Below are 25,843 nucleotides of genomic sequence, written 5' to 3'. Positions count from 1 at the left end.
GATGAGGATGCCTCTATTGTACCGAAAATGTTTAAAGACAAAATATAACCGAGTCCATTTTTGAAATAATGGTCAAAAATAAAATATTTGTTGTTTTGGGTCGGTTTTGAAAATATTTGTCAAAATGGTGTCCACGTAGGCTCGGGATTTCTAGACCTGAAACACGCCACTACTAATGGCGTGTTTTGTGAAGGAAACACGCCATTAGTAGTGGCGTGTCTTTACAACAATTTTTTCTCCCAACTGACTGAACTTTAAAAAAAAAAAGAAAAAAAAAAAAAAAAAAAAAAAAATTACACAAGACACGCCATTAGGGGTGGCGTGTTTCCCCACCGAAACCCGCCATTCACAATGGCGTGTTTGTTTTAGTCCATTTTTTTAATGAAGTTTCTTTCCGTACTCATTATAAACACGCCATTGGTAGTGGCGTGTTTTAGGTCCAGAAATCCCGAGCCTACGTGGACACCATTGTGACAAATATTTTCAAAACCGACCCAAAACGACAAATATTTTATTTTTGACCATTATTTCAAAAATGGAGATCTCCAAAATTTATATTAAATCACAAATTTCGTGTAAAATCACCTAATGCTAATGTTACCGTGATACGGTGATGTTTCAAAGTAGAAGGCTTATAAATGTTAAATCGACAAAATACTTTTGTAAAGTTTTAATTAAGTTTAAACTTACAAAATTGTCTAGAAGAAGTCTGTGACATATAAATAATATAATAAAGCATATGTAATCAGCGAAGAAATATCAACACATAATAAAGCATATGTAATCAATGAAGGAATATCAGAAATCAAGGTGTATAATCGTCTATTATCATATACTTTTTCTGTCTCGGTCATTTGTGCTTACCTTTGGTTTTGACATAAAGACCAAGAAAAGAGAAGTAGACCAATTATTGGATGACAAGTGGACTAACTTAAGTGTGGAGAATCCAGTTAACCATAAAAGACATTTCTAAAATATAAAGGTAAACAATTGAACGGAACAGATAGACCGACGTAGATATGGCTCAAGATCATCTTTAGCTATCAGAACATGCATTGGCTTCAATCTACAACATGCCATCATCTTCATAGTTATTAGGACATGATTTCCTTTAATTTATAAGCAAAGGCAGTTAGGATCATCTTTATTTGCTACTAACGCTGATGATTTCGTTTTAGGAACAAAATAAAAAGTTTAAATCATCAAATAATACTCCGTAAGAGAAAATAGAAGAAACTAGAGAAAGAAATGGCGGGGAGTCCTCAATTCCTCTCTCCCTTAAGACGGTCATATCCGTCTTAAGTAAAACATAATACTAACTAACGGTCATATTCGTTTTAACTGTTAAGTATTAAACGGGTCAAATACTAACTCATATTATTAGACGATACAAGCTTTTTATCATTCCTAAATCACAATATACTTTGTTGTTTATCCTATTTAACCAGCTTTATGTCTTAAATAAGAATTTATGCCTTTAAAGCCAAATATTACAGGCTGGGAGACTGGGAGTGATGATTTTACAGGCTTACCCAAATATTAGATCCCCTTGTTTCTCAAAAAAAAACTTATATCCCCTTGGATCTTGGTATGGGCCAAGCCAGGGCTCAAAAATTAGAAAGTGTTGTGTTTGGCATGCAACTCAATTGTGCAGCCTAGAAGTATTGATGTGGATGCTCCTAAATGTCGTTGACAAATTATATTTTAAATCGTCGATAATTTTAATGAATCACCCAAAAATTTAGAAGTAACTCCGCTAAGGCTAAAACGTCTCCCTTCCATTTCTAGCCCTAGAAAAAGAAGCCCACTAGAATGTATTGAAGTCGAAGCAAAACCAACGCTTAAGAAAGACTAGGAAAGTTAGCCCAGCTATCCTTACTAATTTAGATAAAGAACGCCTTATTATCACCCCGCGGTATCTGGTCTATTCCAAGGATTCTATAACAGCATTCTGCCTTTTCGAAGACTGGGCACTAGTGGCACACACGCTTTATTCGCGAGGATTCCAGGACTTAGAATTCATCTAGTTACAAAAGATCTCCCACACCGATCATGGATGCAACTGCTTGTCGGCTTGTCGCATACTCCTGCTACTTCGACCTACGCTTCTCACATCGCACCCTTGGTCCTTGACCTTCTCTCTTTTTTTTTTTTTTTTTTTTTTTCTCTTTTTGTGTTGTCACAGTCTTTATTATATTTTCGTGTACAACAACCTTAACCGCACAAGCTTGGGCTTGGGTATTTTTACTTCCATCCCTAGAGGAGTCGTATGAGGCGGAAGCTCCACGTACGGTTTCGAAGCCGAGCCTTTCCAGCAACGAGGCTTAGGGACCGATATGATGATTGCTTTAGGTAGGGCGGTCGTCCTACTACGAGCACCTGTAGGGATTAGGGATTAGTGTGTGCGACCGTGATCCACAAACTAGAGAAAACATAGCATGTCACAAGAGCGAGGCGGGCAATAAGCATCAGGGTCTCCCCACCAATGACTCCGTCACATCCTAGCCCTCGCTATGAAGGTGAAATATGCCGAGCTTGTGACTCTATTAATGAACTGCCCTGCCCAAAGTTCATTAAATTTGTCAACGATTCGAAGTAATGTATCGACGACCTTTAGCAATTGGGATTAACAAACCTATTAGCTCAGCTAACAAGTCCCATATACAAAGTATTCCGTACTAGTTTTATTTACAGGCTCAATTATATTTTTGATATTTTATAGTGGTAACAAGTATTCTTTTTATTTTTATCAATATAAACATATTGGCATATTAAAAAATTAAATTTAAATTACATAGAATAATTATATCTAAACAACTATTTTAACAAATTCACGTGTCAGTAAAATTATAAAGAAAAAAAACATACTCCGTATATGCTGGTGTAGATCTCTCACATCTAAAACTACGCTCAGACGTGGATCTCCCATGTCCACATTCGAACCCAGGCACCCACGCTTAACCTGGGTTCAAATTTGTGCTACAAGATATAAGTAGACACGGCTTATGTTTGTCTTTAAGTTCAAAGCATCTCATTCCATCTTACAATATCATAAACTAACAGATTTGTTCGATAATTATTCCCCTCCCGACCTGTAGTTGAAAAATGTAAGAATTGCTGCTATACAATCTACTTCCCCAGTTCCCCATAGTTAGTTAGATGTAACATTCAGAAATGCAGTAAACTGACTACAACCGTTATTGTTTTAATTGTCATATACTCATAGACGGAGTACTTCTCTTCTTCATCCTCGTTTTCATTCTTATTTTACCTTGAATCCACTCCCATCGGATCTTAGTATTGAACGGCTACATTGACCGCCAAATAAATCAGATCAAACCATTCATGAACATGCCAAGGGGATTGACCGATTAGGCAGTACAGAGCATTTCTCAATGTCAAATGGATATTCATAATTTATATGGCAGATCATGTCATAGTATTACTACAGTATATAACTAAAAAAAAGCACAGACCTAGCTGGACCAGCAAATCAAGCAGCTAAGCAAACAAACGAAGTTGCATAAGGGTAACATGTTCGACACCACATAAAAACAATGCGACTTCCTCAACCTCTTCATCATTCAATAACTGCTTTTAGCCTCACAGTCGGTCACTTTCGATTTTAATCCTAGTCCCTACGCCTCACAATGACAAGTACAAAGAAAATCGCAACAAACATTACTTGTATATATTGGTGTAAAACGAACAAAGCAAAAAAGAGAGCGCCTTTTGGGGCAAACGATAAAGAGGGACGGAACGGCCAACATCTGATTCGGAATTAAAATCTTCCTCTTGTATTAAGGAGAAAGGTGTTGTCATGTGTACAAAGTATCCCCCAACTTTCCCCAATTTCTTCTAACCATTTCTAATAGAAATCTTCCACAAATCAAAGAAAATAAATCCTACTCAGATTTTAACTACACCTAACAGTAACAGCTCCCTCCTTGTTCAACTTCATTTTCATCTAACATTTCTTCACTGATCTACAACCTTACTTACTTTCTACTTTCTACCCTACAAACTCCTTTGTTTCTGTTCGTCACCCGTCACCATCACCATCACCACCATCTTTACATTACAGTTCTTCAAGCTTTTCCTTTCCTCAAAAACATCTGATTTCTTCATTCTCACATTTATCGCTCGCCCACACGAGAAACCAACAAAAAGCGAACCATTGAGAGAATCATCTTCATTTTCTCATCTGTACACAAGTCTACAACCCTAAGCAAAATAGGCACATTTCAGTGGTGAAGGTTTCCAACAAACAACAAGCCACACTGTTTTTTCACCAAGTAACAAGGGAGCTACAAAAACAACCCCAAAATGATGCCAATTCTATCCCAAACTACCTCGAAAGATCCTTTACTGCAATTAAATTCAGCTCTGAAAGTTTTTGGATTCTTTGTCTCGCGATTGGGCATCATCGACATCCGAATCACTGCCCGAAGATGAACCTGAATCTGAACCTGTAAAATGAGACCAACAATCAGTCATTCCTTATTTCCATATCAAAGAGGACAACCATCATAATGAATTTACGAGCTAAACTAGTTGACGTCAGTGAAAGATGATCGAGTTTTAACACGAGTATATACCACTAGACGAGGAATCATCACTGCTAGAACCACTAGAACTAGAGCTAGCACCTCCACCTCCACCACCAGCACCGCCACCAACATGTTGCCTATCATCATCCTTATCAATCTCCAATGGCGGAAAATTGTTCACCGGCATTTCATCCCCAATATCAACATCCTCCTCCCCAACATCTCCACCTCCCTTTTTCGCTTTCGAAGACATTTCAACCATCTTATCACTCATACCACCCTGCAAATACCATCATCAAGCAACACACATTCAATTAATCATACAATTTACGAAATTCGACAAATATCAATCAAATTCAACAATGTACCAAAACAAAAACCCGATTAAACTAAGATTTCACAGTTCCATACCTGATTAGTATCATCACTATGACCTACATTGTTCCCCAAAGGACCACCCATCAAAGCCTGCCTCTTAATCTTACTAACCATCTTCTTATAATTCGTCACAAACCGATCCAACTCCCATAAAGTCTCGGTATCAACCGCCTCAATATCGAGCTCAATCTCGTCCCCATCTTGATCCAAAGGCCCATTCCTCTTCCTAATAATATTCACAACTTGCGACATTTTCTCCTCTGGTAAATTCTGTAACCCATTACCCAACTTCTGCTTCTCCTCCATACTCATTGCCCTCTTATCCGGATCCTTCGCTTTCGGCTTCGGTAACTTTCCTTCAGGCGGCCTTCCTCTTCCTCCGCTTCTCTCCACCACTGCCGGCATAACCACTGGCGCTATTTCTGGCTGTGGGGTTCGAGCTTCCGGCTTTGGTTTCGACTCTGGTGGCTTCTTCACAGCGTTTAAAACCTTTGGAGGCGGCGGCGGCTCAGGAGACTGGATTTTACTCCAAGAACTCTCTTGAACTTCATCCTCAACAACCGCCAAATTCACATTCTCCCTCACTGGTTTCGCCACCGGCACTGGCACCGGTTGCGGTTGTTGTAGCGGTGGCGGTGGCGGAACCCTCTTGTTTCCATCCAATTGCTGGAAATGCAGCTGTTTTTCGGCATTAAATTTAGCGAAAATCGGCTTAGACCACTGCTCAAACAACGCCAAATACTGTCCAGCAAGCGTATTAACCTCATGTCCCTTAGGGTTATACCTAAGTGCATTGTTAAACGTCAGCCTGACGTCAACAGCGAATTCCTCCGGCGTGATATAAGTTCCTTTATCCATCTTCTTTCGGATCGTCCCGAGATCCATGGGACGATCGATAACCGTGTGGTAATCATGTAGTCCCATACCGATAACATCAACCGGTGTATTAAACCACGAACCCGCTTTCTGATTTGACAGCTTCTTCAACACCGTCGAACACATCTTCATCACCGTTTGACTCGCTGCATACGGTGGTTGTTGCGGTGGAGCTGGCGGTGGCGTTAGGTGCTGTTGTTTCCCGTTAGGGTTAATTTGGGGAAATGGAGAAGGACGTTTCTTCGATTCGCCCGATTTATCGATTCGATTGGATAGAGTTCGGATCTTGTGAAGCTCTGAGATTAATTGCACCTTCAATTTGTATAACTCGTCTTTCGAGTAAGCTGAAATGTCGAAGTTTACGTAATGCGAAAACGAAGTTGAACCTCTTCGATTAAACGACATCGTATCATTCGGATTCAATTCATGATCACCATTATTATTGATTTGATGAGTGAATTGCTTTCTCGAAGAGGAATTATTATGATGATTATTGTTTTGGCTAGGGTTAGGGTTAGGGTTCGAAAAAAAGGGGGATTTCGCCATAATTGATTGAACAATTAATTAGTGTTTGATTTCACCGACGCCGTTTACGCCATCAAAACGGCGTCGTATAGCTCTAAACTAACCACCATACGCGGCAAAATTTCATTCCAATTTTACCCCTCGACAACACCCGATCTCTCACGTGGTAATAATAAACTAGTTGAAAATGATGAGGGTAATTTTGTAATTTCAGGTGGTGATTAGGGTTTACCCTTTGAGAAGATGAATAAGAGAAGGGGGAGACGAGGAGTACTTAAAGGCAGAGAAGAGCTGACCGAGAGGGAGATCGGGCAGGATCATGATCGTTGATTCGGGTAGATTGAGGATCTGACGGTGGATATTGATTCTCTCTCCTGCCCGTGTTGATGATCGGACATAGTTGTCATGGACGATGGAGATTGGAGAGATGGGACACGTGGAGGGAGATTAAGGGTGGTTGATGAATTTGGGATGGATTTGAAATGAATTTGGATTTGATTTAGGGTTTGGAGAGAGAGGGGTGAAATTTTACGTATTTTATATTTAGAATTTATGGAAAAATGATTAAAAAATGTTTGAGAGGAGGAAGGGAAAAAAAGTGGGGCAGGTGATTACGTGGAGGGAAGACAACTGGAGGACTTTGGCAACAAGGGTATGTCTCACTCGTTCATTGAGAACTCAATATCGCGTGTTCTTCACCCTTCATTCGTCTCAGACTCTCAGTCATTTGTTATTTATTACTCGTTTGGCAAAAGGACCAACAAATTGACAGAACACTAAAACTTATGAGAGACATTCTTTTAATAAGTTATTGAGAGACCAATCTTTTGTACCCTTTAATTTGTATTTTGTGACTCTATTGTTATTGATCGTGACATAGTAATTTCGTAGATATTTTACCTAATAAATGTACTCATTTTACTTATTTTATTATCTTCAGTATCGTTTTTTATTAAAATTGTAAAATAATTTCTCAATAAATATATTGAGAAGCCGTCTCTCACAAGACCTACTCCAAAACAGAAAGAGAAAACAATTATACTTTGTCATTTATTTATTTAATTATGTCTCCTTCATTTATTTATTTATATACTAGAGCAACTTATTGTCCATATTACCATATATCTGTAAATAGTTTTCTACTCTCTTGTTGGTCTTTTGTAGCAAAATCAAATGCAAAAAAAAATAAGGGGATTGAGAGAGTAATAAATAAAGACTTTGCTCACATGTTTAGCACTATCATAAAATTATAAAAAAATATATCATCCCAACAAGAAAATAGATAACAATTAATCAGCACGAGATATGCTAACAAGTCTATTAGGCTAACAACTAAAAGAAAAACGGTGAACTAATTTCATTGGTCAAATTGAATATGATGCAATAGCATAATTCAATCAATCTAATATAAATTTCTGCTCGAGTAATCTGGTCAAAATTATTTCAATGTTTGGATAAAAAAATTGAATAAAAAAGAGACATAACATTAAACTCATTAGTGAATTTGAGTTGAAGGAAATAAAGACGAAGTAATATAGATTATTTATCTCTCTTTCAGAAGTCACTTAAAATCTTTAGGATTTATAGTGTAACAAATATAACGCCCTAACTAGTGAGAGAATTGAAACTAACAATATTTTTCATGAATACTCCACGTCATATTGTATCACAATACATCGTGAATTGTGAGTATTTACTCTCTTATTCATCTTTTTTTTTAAATCAAAAAAACAAAAAGACAAGAGAGGAGTAGATTCGTTTGTAACTAATAGTGTCTCTATGATAACTCATTTAACCCGTTATCAAGTTATTTTTAAAGTGAGTCCGAAAAATAAATTTTGTAGTAGTTTTGTATTGTTGAGTTCACATTGTCGTTGAATGAAAGGCACGGCGGTGATCGAAACATGGCTAGAAGGTGCGAAAAATTTAACGATTGGATTGAGATTTGTGAACTTATTGAACTTGCCTTTACGGGCCCACCTCACACTTGGGCTCGAGGAAATACAGTTGAAACGAGACAAAGCGCCAGGCTTGATAGAGCCCTTTGCAACTCGGAGTGGGGGACCTTATTTGAAGACGCGATGGTTAAACATCTCCCGGCTTTTCAATCGGACCATTGCCCGCTAATGATCTCCCCTAATGGGTTCGCCCCCATGGCCGCTGTTAACAAACCTTTCCGATTTCAAGCTTGCTGGATGTCTCATGAAAAATTTAAATAATTCGTGGAGGAGAATTGGCCAAAAGAAGGAGTTTTCCCTACTCGGCTTGAGGAACTTTCGACAAAATTGCAGGATTGGAATAAACAAGTCTTTGGTAATATATTCCGACAAAAGCGAGAACTTAAAGCGCGCATTGAAGGATGCCAAAGGGAATTGTCGAAGCAGCGAATTCCCTACCTTATCAAATTAGAAGCTCGACTTAGACGGGAATTGGACGAAATCCTTGACAGAGAAGAAGCTCTATGGTACCAAAAATCCCGTATGGAGTTCATAAAAGATGGTGATCGAAATACATCTTATTTTCACGTAAGCACTTTTGTCCGCAGATGGAGGAACCGAATATCATCCCTGAAAAATAGTGACGATGTGTGGGTCGACGAACCATCTGAAGTGAAGAAACTAATTGTTGATTTTTATCGATGGTTATATACTGAGGAGCAATCAGAAGAATTTGAAGATAAATTGCCTTGGAATTTATTTCAAGACTTCTCTAACAAGGACTGGGAGTGGCTAACGAAACCGTTCTCTATTGCGGAAATTGAAAAGGTTATTAATAATATGGGAGCGTTGAAAGCGCCGGGGCCGGATGGTTTTCAAGCTTTATTTTATCGGAAAAATTGGGATACTGTTGCTGACTCTCTTTGTTCGATGGTAATTAAAGCGTTAGAAGGTAAAGGAATGCCGGAGGGACTCAACGATACACACTTGGTTCTTATTCCCAAGGTAACTACTCCGGAGACAGTATCACAATTTAGGCCTATCAGCTTGTGTAATGTGGCTTATAAAATAATCAGTAAGACACTTGCTAACCGGATAAAACGGGTGCTACCACACTTAATCTCAGAAACTCAAAGCGGGTTTGTGCCGGGTAGACAAATCACGGATAATATAGTAGTCTTTCAAAAAGCTATTCATTCTATGAGGAAGCGAAAAGGTAAACAAGGATTTATGGCCATAAAAATCGACTTAAAGAAGGCTTATGACAGGCTCCGTTGGTCATTCATCCATGACACTTTGAAGGACATGGGTTTTCCAGTTTTACTAGTTGATGTAGTCATGGAGTGCGTCACCACTACGAGAATGCAAATTCTCTGGAATGGAGAACCGACTGAGCAATTTACTCCTTCACGGGGTGTAAGACAAGGTGATCCCCTATCTTCGTACTTATTTGTTATGTGCTTGGAAAAGCTACAACAGGCTATCGATCTCGAGGTGCATAATAAAAATTGGAGACCCATCACCATTGGTCGAAATGGACCTAGAGTTACCAATTTGTTCTTCGCAGACGATATGGTTTTATTTGGGGAAGCGAATGAGGAGCAGGCACTAGTTATGAAATATGTACTCGATAATTTTTGTGAAGCTTCAGGCGAAAAGATTAGTGTCACAAAATCAAGAGTCTTTTTTTCGAGTAATACGGATGTAGATACTAGACACAAGGTCAGCTCGGCATTCGGATTTGAAGAAACGGAGGATCTAGGTACCTATCTTGGTATGCCCACCATTAATGGCCGAGTCACGCGTCATACTTTCGAGCATCTGGAGGATAAAATTAATACCAGGCTGGCGGGATGGTCCACGAAGAAACTTTCGTTAGCAGGACGAGAGACATTAGTTAAATCAACCCTCTCAACCATGGCTAATTATAGTATGCAGACGGCTAAAATTCCACGGACGATCTGTGACTCCATCGACAAGAAAGCGCGACGTTTCCTTTGGGGAGGAGATGAGACTAAGAAATCAATACATCTAATTAATTGGGAAACCGTACAGCAACCGAAGTCAAGAGGAGGGTTGGGTATCGTTTCAGCGAGACAAGCAAATGCAGCTTTTCTTACAAAACTTGGATGGAGAGTTCTAGCTGAGCCTCAAAGTTTATGGTCAAGAGTTCTCCGAGCTAAGTATTGCAACAACAGGTGCGACATAGATATTTTTCAACCGAAGAGTAACATGTCCAACGTTTGGGCTGGGATATCGTCACAATCAAAGACCATAGTGAGGGGCACAGCTACGGCTGTCGGCAATGGAAGACGGACCCTTTTTTGGGATCATGCTTGGGTCGATGGGGTCTGTTTGTCAGACAATGCTATAGCCCCTATTCCAGAAAATATCCTAGGGGCAACAGTCAGCGAGATGTGGTGCGAATTCAACGGTTGGAAATGGGATATATTTGCCGACTATTTGCCACAGGACTTGCTTCTCAAAATCGCATCTATCTCCCTTGTTAACGATCCAAGCTTGGAGGATTCATTATATTGGCAGGGCTCCTCGTCGGGTAAGTTCACTATTAAATCCGCTTTAGGTTATTTGAAGGGGATCGATTATGACCAGCTCCCTGAACCACCAGTATGGCGTACAATTTGGCGTCTGCCGGTTCAACAAAGGGCTCGGGTCTTTCTGTGGTTAGCGGCGCATGGCAGGCTCATGGTTAATGTTAATCGAGTTAGAAGAAATATGGGAGACGACCCGTTGTGTCCTAGATGTCACGCCTCAGAAGAAACAGTAGAACACTTGCTTCGATCTTGCTATGTTTCGAAACAAGTATGGCAACTAGTCGGGATTGATCCATCCAATAATTTCTTCTTTGACACTCCTTTTCTGACTTGGCTCACGCAAAACGCGAGCAATGATATTGAATCATCCATCGATGACTGGCCTATGTACTTTGCTCTCACATGTTGGTGGATATGGAAGTGGAGAAACAATATTGTTTTTGGGAGGGACTCTGAAAACCCTATACACCCACGGGAATTCCTGTACCAACAATTCCATACTACAAAGCAAGCCTTAGATCGTCACAGCATTTTTGTGCCTATCCCACGCAATCCAAGAACGGAGATATTTATCCGGTGGTCACCTCCTCCCCACGGGTGGACACTCTTAAATACTGACGGAGCCTCAAAAGGTAACCCCGGGCCAGCAGGAGGTGGAAGTATTTTTCGCGATGAAACGGGTAATTTCATTACAGCTTACTTCTTTTCTTGTGGGCATTGTACTTCAATGAAGGCGGAATTATTAGCCTTACTAGCGGGTCTAGAAAGAGCTACATCCCTCAATATTTCAAAGCTTCTCATCAATATGGACAATTCTCCTTGCGTTAACCTTATCAATGAAGACCAGCTGGTTAGTAATGGGTTGAAATTCATCGTTAAACGCTGCCAGGAGCTAATACGAGGAGGACAATGGAGAGTTAAGCTGGAACATACATTCAGAGAGGCAAACAAAGCAGCTGATTTCTTGGCCAACAAAGGAGTTAACGCTAGTACTTTAGTTACGCACTTAGATATTCCTTTTAATGAACTCCGTCCTATCCTTAGGGAGGACGTCTTTGGAGTCACAACTCCGCGTGTAATAGCTAGAAGTTAGTATCGGGGCTAAGCCCCTCTTACGCACCAAAAAAAAAAAAAAAAAGTGTTACATGTATTTTTTTTTTTAGATTTTCTAAAAGCAGCTCTTTAGTTTTAGAAACATTAAAGCCGTTTTAAATGAGTAAATGTATATTAAGTTTTGAAACTTGTAGTCTATCTAACAAGCACTAAAACTTGGGAGAGACGGTCTCTTACTAAATTATTGAAAGACCAATCTTTCTTACCTTTTTATTTGTATTTCGTACCCATTTTGTTGTTGATCGTAACATTGTAATTTCGTACCTATTTACCTAATAAATGTACCCATTTTATCGTTAATCATGATTTGTACCTATTTTATTACTTTTAGTACCACTTTTTCTTAAAATTATACAATGATCTCTCAATAAAGCTTATTAAGAGACCGTCTCTCAGAAGACCTACTCACAAGGAATTCGAATATGGAAGATGTCAGATGTCTGAAGAGTACTCCTCCTTCCAAGATTGTTTACCTAGTGCCCAAGGATGAAAAGTAGTTAGCTCATGAACTACTCTATTAAATTATCTACGAACAAAGGAAAAGAAAATATAACTCAAAAACGATTATAATCTAAAAATATCGTCATAAATAACAACTTTAGGGTTTTTAAATATTGTCATCGAGTATTTCTAATTAATGTTAATAGAGTAACTTTTTTTTTAATTGACAAAAATAAACAAATATTCGGTATGTCCTTTGTTAAGAAAAGCCCTATCAAATCAAATAATTAGGATTTTCTCCATTTTTTCCTCAACATTTTCTCTCACGAATCCATTTAATAATATTTTTCCCTTTTATACTCTATTAACCATACATAATCGTGGACCGCTCCATATTGATATAACACAATCTGAACGGTTGAAAGGAATGGACGATCGAAGAGGAGAGGCTGAGAGCACAATGGAATTGCCAAGGACGTGTTAGCCACGATACAATGGCAATGTGGATTTATTACATAGAATCTTCTACCTTTAATACATGATAAATTAAACAAATTAATTAACCAATTGATTGATTGGAGATTCAAAAATGTCCAAAAGGAATATAAACAGAGACCATCGTCATACACTATGAATTGCAACAAGTGTATCATCTCCGACTTCAAAACAGAAGTTAAATTGCAAACAAAATAAATTAATTCTCAAGCGTCTTTTAAAAACATAAATTTAACCAAAAAGTTGATGAAACTCAAGATATAAGCAAAAAAAGTATACAAATTTAAAGCATTTGTAGCCTATTGCATGATAATACGATATCTATGATCTATGAGACCTCAGAAGGTAGCACATCAGAAAACTCCCGGGCTACCAAATCGCAACTGGTGTTACCAAGGACCCGGCACCCAAGAGTAAAATACCGCTGTCAAAATTCTTCACGACATACTATGCGTTTTAAATACCAGCAATCGCGATAGTCAAATGGGATCTCCGGATCGGTACCTCATTTCTCGGTTTTCTTGAGAGCAAGAAATGTCTCCCCAAATTGAGATTCACAAATAGCATGAGCATCTGGATCCAGGGTTTTAAGAAATGATTTGGCCAAGTTGTTGGTGGACACAATTTGGAGGGCCTTACCCAAAAACTTTCTTACTTCAGCTCGCCGAGCCTGTTTTTCCGGCATATGGACCGCCAACTGATGTACTAAGTGACTAAGCTCTGATAGATGAGGCTTTAAGATCTTTTTTGGCCCATCTGGAGTACTTTGCACGAGGACGGACTTGAAAAGTTCCTGCACTAAATCGAGAGCTTCCACACGCCGGTAACCATACTTGGCATCCCCACATTCCTTGAGAAGAAATCCGAAGAGATGCTGCCCGATCCAAGGCCTTCTCTTGATTACTTCTTTCAAGAACTCTGGCTTTAGCAGGGATGACTTCTTCTTGAAATATTTCTTTATGGCAACCTTGAAAATATCAAAAACCCGACCAAGTTCAGCTTCAGGAAATTTTCTTCCATCAATGACTTTTAGGATCCAATGCGTAGATTGTTGGGCAAGGGAATTAATCGTTTTGAATCGATTTTGACTGACAGTTTTCTTCTTTTGAGGAGCTTTCTTTTTGTAGAATCGTCGGGCAACCAACCTGAGGCTTTTTCCGAGAAGTGTTTCCAAGGTAGAAAGTTGGACATCATCACCCTTGGGATAATCCTTCGCCTTGAAGACTTTCTTTTGCAAAACTCCCAATATACGTTGAGCTAGTTGCTCGCTACCTTCAGTTGCGCTGGGTCTTACAAATGCTTGAACCAATTTTGCATATACTGTCAGAACCCTAGTTGAGCCTGATTTGCAAAGGGACCAAAAAAACAAATTACTACTTGTACAATATAAAGAGTATTAAGTAATGGACGAAATAGTAACAGCATCAGATAATAAAAACAAGGAAGAATTTTTTTGTAGCAAGGTAGTCATAATGTCGGAAATGATTTATAGTTTTTTGTTTTCGGTGTAAAGGGATCCACAAAGGCAATATGTTGCTGACATGTTTTGAACCCGAGTCATGAATATCACCCTCATGACTTTAGCTCTACTAGCTAAGCTAGCTAACATCTGCAAAATTCAGTTTTTGTGGATAATGGATTTACTCCCACATTGCATTAATATGAGATCGACTCTCAAGAAACCAATTGAATGAATAATACAAGGGAACGTCTAGAGTTAGCATCTTATGTTAAGATTTACCTGGATTTTCATGAAGATATATTTCCACCAGCGAAAGAACCCGGAATTTAAAAACCAGAAGTTGGGCGTGGGCTGAGTTACCCCCGGTTTTGTTCTTTCTTTCCTGAAAAATCTTTGAAACTAAGGCATCAAACCGAAACATAGCCTCATCATCCATGTCGTCGTCATCATCATTGTCACTATCATCATCATTATCATCGTCCTCATCAGCATCAGAAACTTCTTCATCAGATGCATCGGCGTGAGCTGTAGCCCCAGAGTTATCTCCAGCTTCATTAGACTCCTCGGCTTCTTCCAAAGCTAAAAGATCATCATCATCATCATCATCTTCATCTTCTTCTTCTTCTTCAACTTCTTCTTCATTTTCTTCATTTTCTTTTACCTTTGCAATATTAATACGTCTAGGTGGCTTCAAATCCTTCTTTACTACTCGGAGCATCCGCATGAGCCCATCATCTGTAATATCTTCGCAGAAGTATCTAAACACCTACAAAGATGGAAAGATAGAGCAGCAAAAGGAGGCCGTGAGTCCTTTAGGATATACTATTATAGCAAGCAAGAATAGAAACAAAAAAGCAAACTTCAATTATCTCGAAACCCTTCAGAACATCTGACCCTTCTACGGTTCTACCAATTTTTTGCAATCAAATCACAAGGAGTGACGACAAATGCAACCAAATCATCCAGACAGCATATATGTTCCAATATTCATTATCCAACATATATGTAGGTGGTCAAAAGCATGGTGTTAAATCTTGGTTCGACACTCAGTGGCGATTCCAGGATTTAGATAGTGGAGGTGAGGAAATTTAACGCATCACGAGTCCATAAGATGACGCATTATAGTCCGGATTTATATTTCCGGTTACGAAAGTTTCAATTTCGACATAAAAATTTCTGAAGTTTAAAAGTGTAGTTCCCTACTCCCTTGTCCCTCCCAGTCATTTACTAGTATTTATTTTAAATTTATACCCCAACAAAGAGTATATAAAAGGTAAACAAACGATTGGGGTGGAGCACAGAGGGAGTTATCATGTTAATGCAATGTGGGAATAAATCTAATCATCTTATCAATTTGATGATTAGATTTATTAATAATAGATTGTACAATATCATAATAAGATAAACAACGAATGTCTAGGTAAGAAATAATCTAACTAGAGAATAAAATAAGTACATTATTTATTTACTAATCCGTATTATTAATATTATCTCTTCTCGGTACTTTTTTCCCAAGACTGTAACAATCCATGAGAAGATTTGTCCAAATGAAAATACTTGGGATAAATCTAAATACCATACTCTTAACAGTCTTAATAAATTCAAACAATTATTTTGCAATTAAATTCATTTGCTTGCACTGAATGTAGCGCTACTAGCGCATTACACATATCACATACATAAGCTACAAGACTTAACAATGATATTATATTAATGTCATTTGATACATTAACTGTAACACATTATCTGTGTAGACTGCAAAAACAAAAACTGCAAAGTAGAAGATTCGACCTTGGGACATTTAGAACATATAAATTACTCTACCACTCAACCACCTACGTCAATTTGATACACATAGCATTGAAGTTTATTTCTCAGAGTGGGTGCACGTGCATCCACCGTAAAACGCCAATGTCAACACTTGATATGGCAGTTTCTAACAACGAGGCAGCGCACCCGGATTGAATTCTATGGCTAACAGCATCATTAGATGACTTAAGAGCTGGAAAATGTAATTGTAGGCATTCACATAAAAACAAATATAACTTGTTTATTTCAATCTAGATCTTCTTATCATAGAACCAGGCAAAATGAACTTCAGGTAAAAAGATTACAAGGAGATTGACAGCAACAGTGGCCTAGTCTGGCTAGGTCTACAATTTAGATGTACGCAAACTTCCATCAACCATATAAATACACCCCCTACAAGGTAAAATTGCGTAATTTTTGCATACAACCAACCCTTCTTTATCCTGGGCCTTTGAGGGGCAAGGTAACGTAGTAGTTGCAACAAGTCCAAGTTTCGTTTTAAAAGATATGAGGTACACCAATGCGTTGAAGGCCTGTGCAAGGAAAGAAGTGAAGGTGCAAGGCTCATGCCCGCAAGCCCTTTTTCACAAACTTTGTATTTTAATACAAAAAATTGTACAACACCCTAAAATGGATATTAAACACACAAAATATGTAAAATAGAATAATAAAGCAAAGGAACAGGAGGGGCATAAGTAAAAAAAAAACAGCACAAAAAAAATACTCCCTCCTAGTTTACATGTTCCTTCCTATTTCCTTATTTGAAAGCTTTTGTGTGGTCCAAATTCAACTTCATGTGGGGTAGTGTATTTTGTGTGGTCCAGGCGTCCCCTAATTCAACAATTACGAGTTTCTTTAGCAAAACAATTACCTGCTCAACAGCAGACCGCAAAGGGGCAGATGATTGTGGCAACAGTGAGAGCAGAGTGTCCACTAAGACATCCATCAATGCTGGTGATTCACCATCATGCGACTCTTCCTCTCCGGAAGACTCGGCATCATCATTAACAGGAAATGCTTTACGACAACATATTACAAGTTCAGAAGCAGCTTCAGCGATTTCACCAGGCCGAAGAAGTAGCTGAAGCAGTAGCTGAATAAGCAGATAACGCAATGCATGCACCTTGTTTGCTTCAGCACTAAGTCCACAATTCCTCCCCTGGAATCAATAATTTCACGGTGTCTCAAAAAGATGGACAAACATATGCAATCATAACAAGGAAGAAAGGGAAATTACTGTTAAAGTACAAGTGATTTTTCTTTACTATTAAAGAGATCGTGTAGCAATATGCGGGAACCATTGACGCACGGGGGTAATGTTGTCGTTGTTGTCAACATTAAAGCAATTAAATTGTACCCAGATGTTATGCTTCTGCGATGATACTTATAGTAGCAAAAGACAACTCCAAACTTGTAAAGGACTTTCAAAAGAGCAAAATAAAACTTGCGGAGTATCATGCTCCTTGGGACTTGCATTATCCACAAATATTTTGGATATGTAAATTTGCTAAGAACTGCACTAAAGTATAATTTTAGGCCATACATTTTTACAGTAAACAAAAGTTAAAACTACATCACCCATTCAATCTAAAGTAGATTGACTTAATCACCCTCAAAGACATAAGAATGAGTGAATGACAACCCCTAAATAAAAATAAACAGAAATGGAAATTTGGTATACCTCTCTAGAGAGCCTTGATTCCATGTCTAGCACCGTCTTGAATGCTATCTCGTCATCATTGCTCAATGGCCGGACAAAGGAAACAGAAGGAATAGTGCAGAACGTGCCAAGAAAGCGCATGAAATAACACCCAAGGTCATTTGTCTCAAGACCATTTGTCAAAGCATGAGAACCCTCAGCCTTTTGAGCATTAGAAAGCAGTACTTGTAGTTGGTCAACGCACTTTCTGGAAAGAGCACTAGATATTGGCGTTTTGGGCCACCTAAATGTCTCTTCCAGTTCAAAAGATGTCACTTCTGTGCCAAGAGTGGCAGAAAATAGTCCTTGTACAGCCAAGAACTTCATCACTTCCTTCTGCACCTTAGCTTTTGCTTCAAGATCTAGCGTCAAATACTTCAGCAGACCCGGGAGCGACTCCACAACCCAACTTTTCAAAATATCAGATCTGCTAGAGCTCTCAGCAGACCCATGTGCCTGAACAGTAACCATCTCAGATTCTTCATCCATTGGCTGATTCTCATCAGAAGGTTCATCTACTATAGGCTCTTCATCAATAAATATGCTACTCAGTTTCTGTATGAAGAGCATGCAGCCAGATTCGGTAGTGAAAGCTGTCATCAAGTCTTTTACGGTTTTTGTCCGAGTAATAGAATCAAACCTCCCACCACTATGCTTTTGCAGAGCCACAATGACAAAAGTTCTTCGAATGTCATCGGATTCTACCCAGTCCGATACCTTCATAAGAAAATTGATAGCAACTTTGTGCAGCCAAGAATCTTTTGTGGACAACACATCCATGAGGCACTGAACAAACTTGAGGGAAAGAACAATTGGGAGATAAGAAGCTGGGAGTCTAGGAAGCATAAGAAGCAAAATATCAAAAACTAAGTGTTTACGGTCATGTGATCCTGTCAAAAGAGAATCTTCCAGGACCACCTCGTTAAAAATTTTAAGTTTCGCTTCGCTATCTTCATCAGAGGAGCTTGCTCTGCGACTCTTCTTATGCTTTTTGCTAGAGGAACAATTAGCGTCTTGCAATACCGTGTCTGGTAAGAGCATGTTGACTAGGAGAGGCCAGATACCATGAACTCGTGGCTGACAAAATGTTGACTCCTGCATTTGTTTTTGTAAAAAATTGGAAAAGAACAATAAGATAGGATTAAAAAATTAAACAATAAAGGGTTTTTCTATAATGTACCCTCTACTTTTTTAGTTTTCTACCATATACCCCTCTCTATAAATCATCTATAATACCCCTCAACTTATTTAAGTAATCTAAACCATAACCTAAGCTTATGCTTATCTTTCCGTCTAATTCTCTGTTAAATGGTTGACATGGACTGATGAACTGGCTATTAGTATACTGACATGGATCATTTCATATTATTTGCTGAATTAGGCAGTATAATGCCCCAACTCTTCAGTTCCAAGTTTAAACCCCCGTATCTTATTCAACTGCCTCTGCATTCCTAACTCTTCCCATAATCCCATTTCGTCTTCTTTATTTCATGCCCTCTTAACCCTATCTCACCACGTAATTTCTCTTGTTTGCTCTAAATTTAAGGTATGCATGCTATCTTTTGTTTTTTTTAAATTGTTCTCCCAATACTTTAACTTGTTTATGTGTATTAATTACAATCATTTTCTTTTGTTCTTTATAATTAAATTCTGCCAAATACGATGAAATTATGTTAAAAGTTTGGAACTTTTGTGTTCAGTTATGTTCAACGGTGATATAAATGTGATTAGTGATTTTGTGATGTCTTACTATTGCAGAAAATGAAGGATTTTATGTTAAGGATGAATTATAGAGGTGAGTATGTTGATGTTCCTGTAGATGATATAGATAGATGCTTACTAATTGACATTAACAATGGTCAATACGATGAGGCAGAAAAGCATGGGGTTACTCTGCCTAAGCACCCATCATTAAGCTACATTAACCAAAAGGAGTCTATTCTTTTAGTGGACGATAATGGACTAATGGACATGTTTAGCAGGTGTAATGGAAATAAACTGATTAATATTTGGATTGGGTCAGATATTGAACCTTCAAATGATCTAGTAATGGCCAGGCAAATAAACGTAAACAATCAAGGTTCTGAGCGTCGAGTTTCTAACATAACTGTTGGGGCACCTGCTGGGGCATATACTAACTCTTGTGATGCTTCTAAATCTGCAACTATTTCTACTCCTAAATCTCTAGATGGTGTTCAGAGGAACAAATTAGAAATTAGGAGAACTTCTAGACATGTTCGTAATTCACCAGAGCCTTCCACTAATGACGTGCCTGACAAAATTATACATGATTCACCTACACCCAAGATATGTGATGTCGTTATAATTTCTTCAAGGAGAAGTGCAGGATTGGGCCAAAATTCACCTACTCAAATCACTCGTTTACTCAAGGTTTAGTTCCCTCACAAAAATACCTCTCCTACCAAACTCAACCTACAAATAATGTCAAACTACCCAAATCTACTGCGATGAAGAGAGGAGTTTATGTTCCTAAGACTCCAAAGAGAAGCAAGTGTTAGTAGAAGTGAAGGAAATAGTAGAAGGGTCACTAGAGGCTTAAGATTTCATTATGATAATGATGGGGATGAATCTGATACAGATGGTTCTTATATCCCTTTTGATGAAGATGACTGTGAGGAGGAGGATGAGCAAACTGAGTTGGATGTAGAGGATAACTTAGTAATTTCCACTCTTGGATATGTAGATGATGGTTATGTTCCCTTTCAAGAAATAGAATGGACAGGGGGTGAAGATGGATATTGTGCCTAGTTTTTAATAATGGGGAAATGTATGACAGTAAAGCATTTGGAGCTATTAAGCTGAGGCCATGGATGCTTTTTATGGATAAGGATCATTTTAAGGATGTGCTAAACTGTGTTCAAGAAGGGTTTTATGTTATTGTTGTCAAGGCTGACAGTAGGAGGTATACTGCCGAGTGTGCAACATCGGGTTGTGAGTGGAGAATTCATGCTAGTGTATTACCGGATGGGATTTGCCAGTTTCACTAATCAATGGGTATTGTGCTTGTGGGCAATGGCAAATTAGGGGACGTTTGTTTCGCGCGTGGGTATGGGTTTGGAATCAGGAATCATACCTGGGTGGTATGGGGTTGGAACTCCATTCCTCATTCCAGATGTTTGTTTCAATTCATGGTGGTATGGGTTTGAAACTCAATTAAGGCTAAAATATATAAAATATAGTATTTTAAATAATATTTTTTAATATTATAAAATCATGAAAAAAAAATTTTAATCAATAACTATATAAAAGTTCATTTACAATATTGCCATAATTTTTATTTTCACATTTTTTTGTTTGTTTTAATTTGATACCCATAGGTATCAATCTCATACCCACCCCCCTCCTTGGGTATGAAAAACCCATACCTCATGGGTTTGAGGTATGGGTATGAACATTGTTGTCAGAATCGCGATTCGATCCAACGATTCTACGATTTTACAATCCAAAAATGCTTGACCGATCCTTGATCCTACGATTCTATCATAGTTGTAAAATCTTACGATCCTATTAATTTGAAAATTTCTAGAGATAAAATCATAATACGATCCTACGATCCGATTTCATAATAAAAAAAATAATATATATTTTTATATAATGGCACCGTAAAACCCAAATTTCGTGTAACTGTTCATACAATGATACTAAAATCATTAATTACCAATATTTTATGAATAAATATTAATAAATAAGTGTGTTGATTTTCAATTATATGTTTTTAACAAATAAAAAATTATATTTAGTGAGTTTGTAGAATCTTAAGATTCTACGATCCGATTCTACCGATTCGATCCTACCCTCCCTATCGATCCAAAGTAGAATCTCGATCCTGACAACATTGGGTATGAAACCCTTATGTTTGCTAAACAAACACTTGGTATGAGTTTGGCTCATTCCAAACCCATACCTCATACCTTTTGTGTTTGAACCAAACACCCCCTTAGTGGAATTCCATGTAGGCATGCTAATAGAGTTATTATATTTGCCAATAGGGACCCTGCTCGTTTTGTGAGTGACTGGTTTTCTATTAGAAGGTATAAAGCAGCCTATGGTTTATCAAAAAATCCAATACATGATGTTGAACAATGGCCATCATTTGAAGTCCCAGCATTGAACCACCAGCACTTAAAGATCAATAGGAGGAGAGAGCATGGGGAACAGAAGAAGGGTAAGAGATCAATATCCATCAAGCGTAAGAAGTGCAAATGTTTTGAGCACAACTCCAGGACATGTAAAAGTGGTTACAGTGCAAGAGAAAGGGACGAAATGCAAGGTAAAGTTCGAAAGAGGAAAACCAGGCAAGCGTTGGGGTTATCGTCGGAAGGTCCATCATTCAGGTCACTAGGCAATTTGGAAGAAGCTATTCTCAGCAAAAAAAACAATTCGAAGAAGCTGACAGTCGGGTAATAACAAACAAGAGGAAAAAGAGAACCAACTAAACTTGATTTGCTAAAGTTAATTGATGAATTAGTTTACTTAAATGCGGAAACTTCATTTTGTAACAAACTTACTGGTTTATGTTTGAATTTTTGTAGTTGGAACATGGTTTATTGAGATTTCATATTGCAATCAACCTGCAATATAGGTGGAGTATTTTTATGTTGTTTGGTGAATTACTACTAAGCTTTGCATTCGATTGTGCTTGACCACCAACTTACCTCTGCATAAAAATCAGTAATCTGATTCAATTCAGATTGCAGTAAAGAAACAACTCACGTAACCTAATCCAATTCCAGAAACTTAAAAAAAAAAAAAAAAAAAAAAAAAAAAAGATCACAAACTCTAAGTTAAGACCATCCTAAGTTAAAATGATACTCATTACCGAATTAAATAAGCAATAATAAGAGGAGGCATGTGAGATGTCTTAACTTAAAACGGTCTTAAACAAGACCTACTGAAAGAAGATACGGAGTATATGAGAATGGTAGAGAAAAGAAGAAATATGAGGGAGATAGAGATAATAATTAAAAAAAAAAAAAAAAAAAAAAAAAAAAAAAAGAGGAGAACGAAGAAAATGAGAACTAATCAAATTAAAGGGAGGTAAGAGATAGAATGAATGCACAGGTGAAAACTAAACAAACGAAGTGGAATTTTTGTTTTGAAAGTGGCAGTAGAAACGCTGCACTTAGTTAAGCTAGCAATCCAGCTCATCAGTCCATGTCAGAAGTTTAACAGAGAATTAGACGGAAAGACAAGCTTAGTTTATGGTTTAGATTACTTAAATAAGTTGATGGGTATTATAGATGATTTATAGAACGGAGGGGTAATATGGTAGAAAACTAAAAAATTGGAGGGTACATCATAGAACAACCCTCTATAAAATAAAATAAAAAATCATCCGCATCAAGAAAAACAAAAAAAATGAGAAGAGACTGCGACAAAGAAAAAAAAAACTAGGAATCACCTTCAAGCACTTAGCAATGGAGTTTAAATGTTCAACAGTGAAAAATCTGCTGGAGCTGAAAGGGCGAGGCAAAAGAGGACCGAAAATTTCACTGTCAGTAGCTATCTTTTCACGAACTCTCAATGCTAGAAGCAAAGCATCAGGGTTTCCAGAATCAGTTGCTCCATTAAACCATTCTCGAACTCCCGGGATATCAAGAATATGCTTCAGTACAGCTTCTTTAGGCAGCTGAAAAGGAAGATAATGGCTTAATATATTTAATCCACAATTTAGATGGTCGCGGCTAAATTCTACGGGTTCAGTGCCAAACACTGATCACCGACATGAAGATTAATCGAAGAAATTTCTAACAGAAGAAACAAAAACAAAAACTTTTTTCTGACGTTCATAAGCTGTTATGCTGAGTAACACAGGTAGATAATAGCTACATAATATTTATTAAAGATGTTGGAGATCCTCAAACTAAAATATGGGGATGGAATATCTCACCATCTCAATCAAGTCCCAAAGGACTGCAACAGCTGGTTCTTGCAAGTATCGTTTTTTTGATGCCAGTGAAATAAGAAGTCTTGTAACTTCTTTAATTAATGGAGTATTGCTATTACAATCCCACTGTTCCTTTAGTCTTCTAGATCTTACAACGGCACCATAGGCAAAGAGACGACCCAATAGAACATCCCTTGCCTCCTGCAACAAAGCAAAGCGAACAAAAAATTAAGCTTTACAATAACACAACAAAAATATAGTCAGAGTATGTCTTTAAATCTTAAAAGCAGATTTCCTACCTGGCCTTTCATTGAAGAAGTGACTTCCAATAAATCATCTACCAGCTTTATCACAGAATCAAGTCTAACTGTCATGTTTGTGCCGAGCAAAATAGTCAAGCCTAAAGCAAAACCTTGCCTTGCACACTGAAACAACAAAATCAAATTATTCATAGGTCATGGAAATATGAAAAACGGTGAATGCAAGTTTAGCAACAGGAAGGGAAACAAAAAAAAAACATTCCTTCATGTTGATGATCAACCAACATGAAGACAAACACAGCCACCAAACTAAAAAGTGCAGTTTGAATTTGAGCATAACCATTTTCCATTAACCAACAACCTCAACATAATACAATACTCGACAAAAGAGAGCCCAAAAAGACACTTCGATTTCAATACTGGATTTTACATGTAAGCTACATTATTTGATCTTCCATTATATACATACTATCTTTCATTAAGAAGCGCGATAACTAGTTCGCTGAACATCAAAGCACTTGCCAAACAGACAACTAAAATAGTTAAAATTCGAACAATCAATCAGAACAAAAGCAATACTTTCCACTTATTATACTCCGTGTGGCAAGGGTTGTTTTAATTAAAGGTAAACAATTGATTGGAACAGAGGGAGTAACAATATTTCATAACACGAGAGACGGGTTATACCTCTCTTGACGAAGAAACACCTCGAACAAGCCTCCTAACAGCATACCTAACCGACTCCGCACAATTATCCAAACCATCATCCTTCTCAGCTTCCAACTTAGACCCACCATTATTCAAACCCGTATTCCCAACTTTCTCAAAAGCCTTTTGCACCTCCTTCAACTCCACAGCCAACCTCTCAGCAGCCGCTTCTCGTTTCCCATCATTGCCCGATGCCAAATCACCAAACACATCAATATGAAACACAGGCTGATCATCCCTAACACCCATATCCGTTTCCATTTCCTCAGCATCCCCTTCCACATTCGCTACCGAATTCACTACACTTTTAACAGGTTTCAATTCATTAGCTTGGGATTCAACCCGACGACGCTCCTTATCTAACATTTTCCTTTTCTTTTTTGTTTCCATGGGTATTTCCCCCTTTTCACCATCATCAGTTTTCTCCTCCTGGTTCAATTTTTTCTTCTTCGAATCGATTTTTTCGACAAATTCATCCCTTTTTACAGCAACCACATTATCGTCAATAGAACTAGTTCCCCTTTTCTTACTCCCCATTACAAACCCTAATTAATACAGAAAACTAATACTAATACTAATACTACAACCTGTTACAATTAAACCATACAAATATCAATAATTTAAATTGGAATGCGCCGAAATTAAAGTAAATAAATGCTAATAAAGCAATAAAAAGATTCGATTATGAAAAAATAGAGAAAAAACTTACACAATTTTTTTTAGGGTTTAGGAGAAGGCAGAAGTGGGAGGGCGGAGAGGGTTTTAGGAGGGGTTGAGATATTATACGCTAATTTATATGAGGTCATTTGGTAAAAAAAAATTTCTGCCTCCCGGTCACTACATTGTTCCCATTTGATATGGGCACAATACTTAAGAAAAAATATTAAAATAAAAGTAAAAAAGTTGTGTGGGTTGGTAATAAGAGAGAGGGATGGATTATTAGTAGTTAAATAAAGAATTGTGGGGCAAAACATAAAAAAAAAAAGTAATAAAATACGAGTAAAAGAGTTGTGTGGGGCATGGTGATAGAAGAGATGAATGAATAAAATAAACGTAAAAGTTTCTAAAAATAAAAAGGGGAACATTAGTTGAATAATCCGTTTCGGGAACGAGAGAACATTATAGTG

The 25,843-nt window shown here is 37.8% G+C and overlaps 2 protein-coding genes across 2 annotated transcripts; both read right to left on the bottom strand.

The window, feature by feature from the left end:
- Positions 1-3,774: 3,774 nt before the first annotated feature.
- LOC141611380 (transcription factor GTE7-like) lies at positions 3,775-6,870 on the bottom strand. The gene is made up of 3 exons (XM_074429905.1): positions 4,962-6,870; positions 4,599-4,830; positions 3,775-4,469 (listed from the first exon to the last, which is right to left on the bottom strand). The coding sequence occupies exons 1-3, from the start codon at positions 6,348-6,350 to the stop codon at positions 4,381-4,383; spliced, it is 1,710 nt and encodes a 569-aa protein (XP_074286006.1). The 5' UTR covers positions 6,351-6,870; the 3' UTR covers positions 3,775-4,380.
- Positions 6,871-12,965: 6,095 nt separating this feature from the next.
- On the bottom strand, positions 12,966-25,524 carry LOC141611379 (uncharacterized). The gene is made up of 9 exons (XM_074429904.1): positions 25,426-25,524; positions 24,696-25,303; positions 24,048-24,173; positions 23,752-23,949; positions 23,263-23,490; positions 17,823-18,935; positions 17,013-17,300; positions 14,612-15,098; positions 12,966-14,211 (listed from the first exon to the last, which is right to left on the bottom strand). Exons 2-9 carry the CDS (start codon positions 25,251-25,253, stop codon positions 13,376-13,378), a joined length of 3,834 nt encoding a protein of 1,277 aa, XP_074286005.1. The 5' UTR covers positions 25,254-25,303; positions 25,426-25,524; the 3' UTR covers positions 12,966-13,375.
- Positions 25,525-25,843: the final 319 nt, after the last annotated feature.

The sequence above is a fragment of the Silene latifolia genome, chromosome 11 (genome assembly GCF_048544455.1).
Source record: "Silene latifolia isolate original U9 population chromosome 11, ASM4854445v1, whole genome shotgun sequence".
Taxonomy (NCBI): Eukaryota; Viridiplantae; Streptophyta; class Magnoliopsida; order Caryophyllales; family Caryophyllaceae; genus Silene; species Silene latifolia.
Note: the sequence above shows the minus strand (reverse complement) of the source record. Positions and strands in the feature narration are given on the sequence as shown.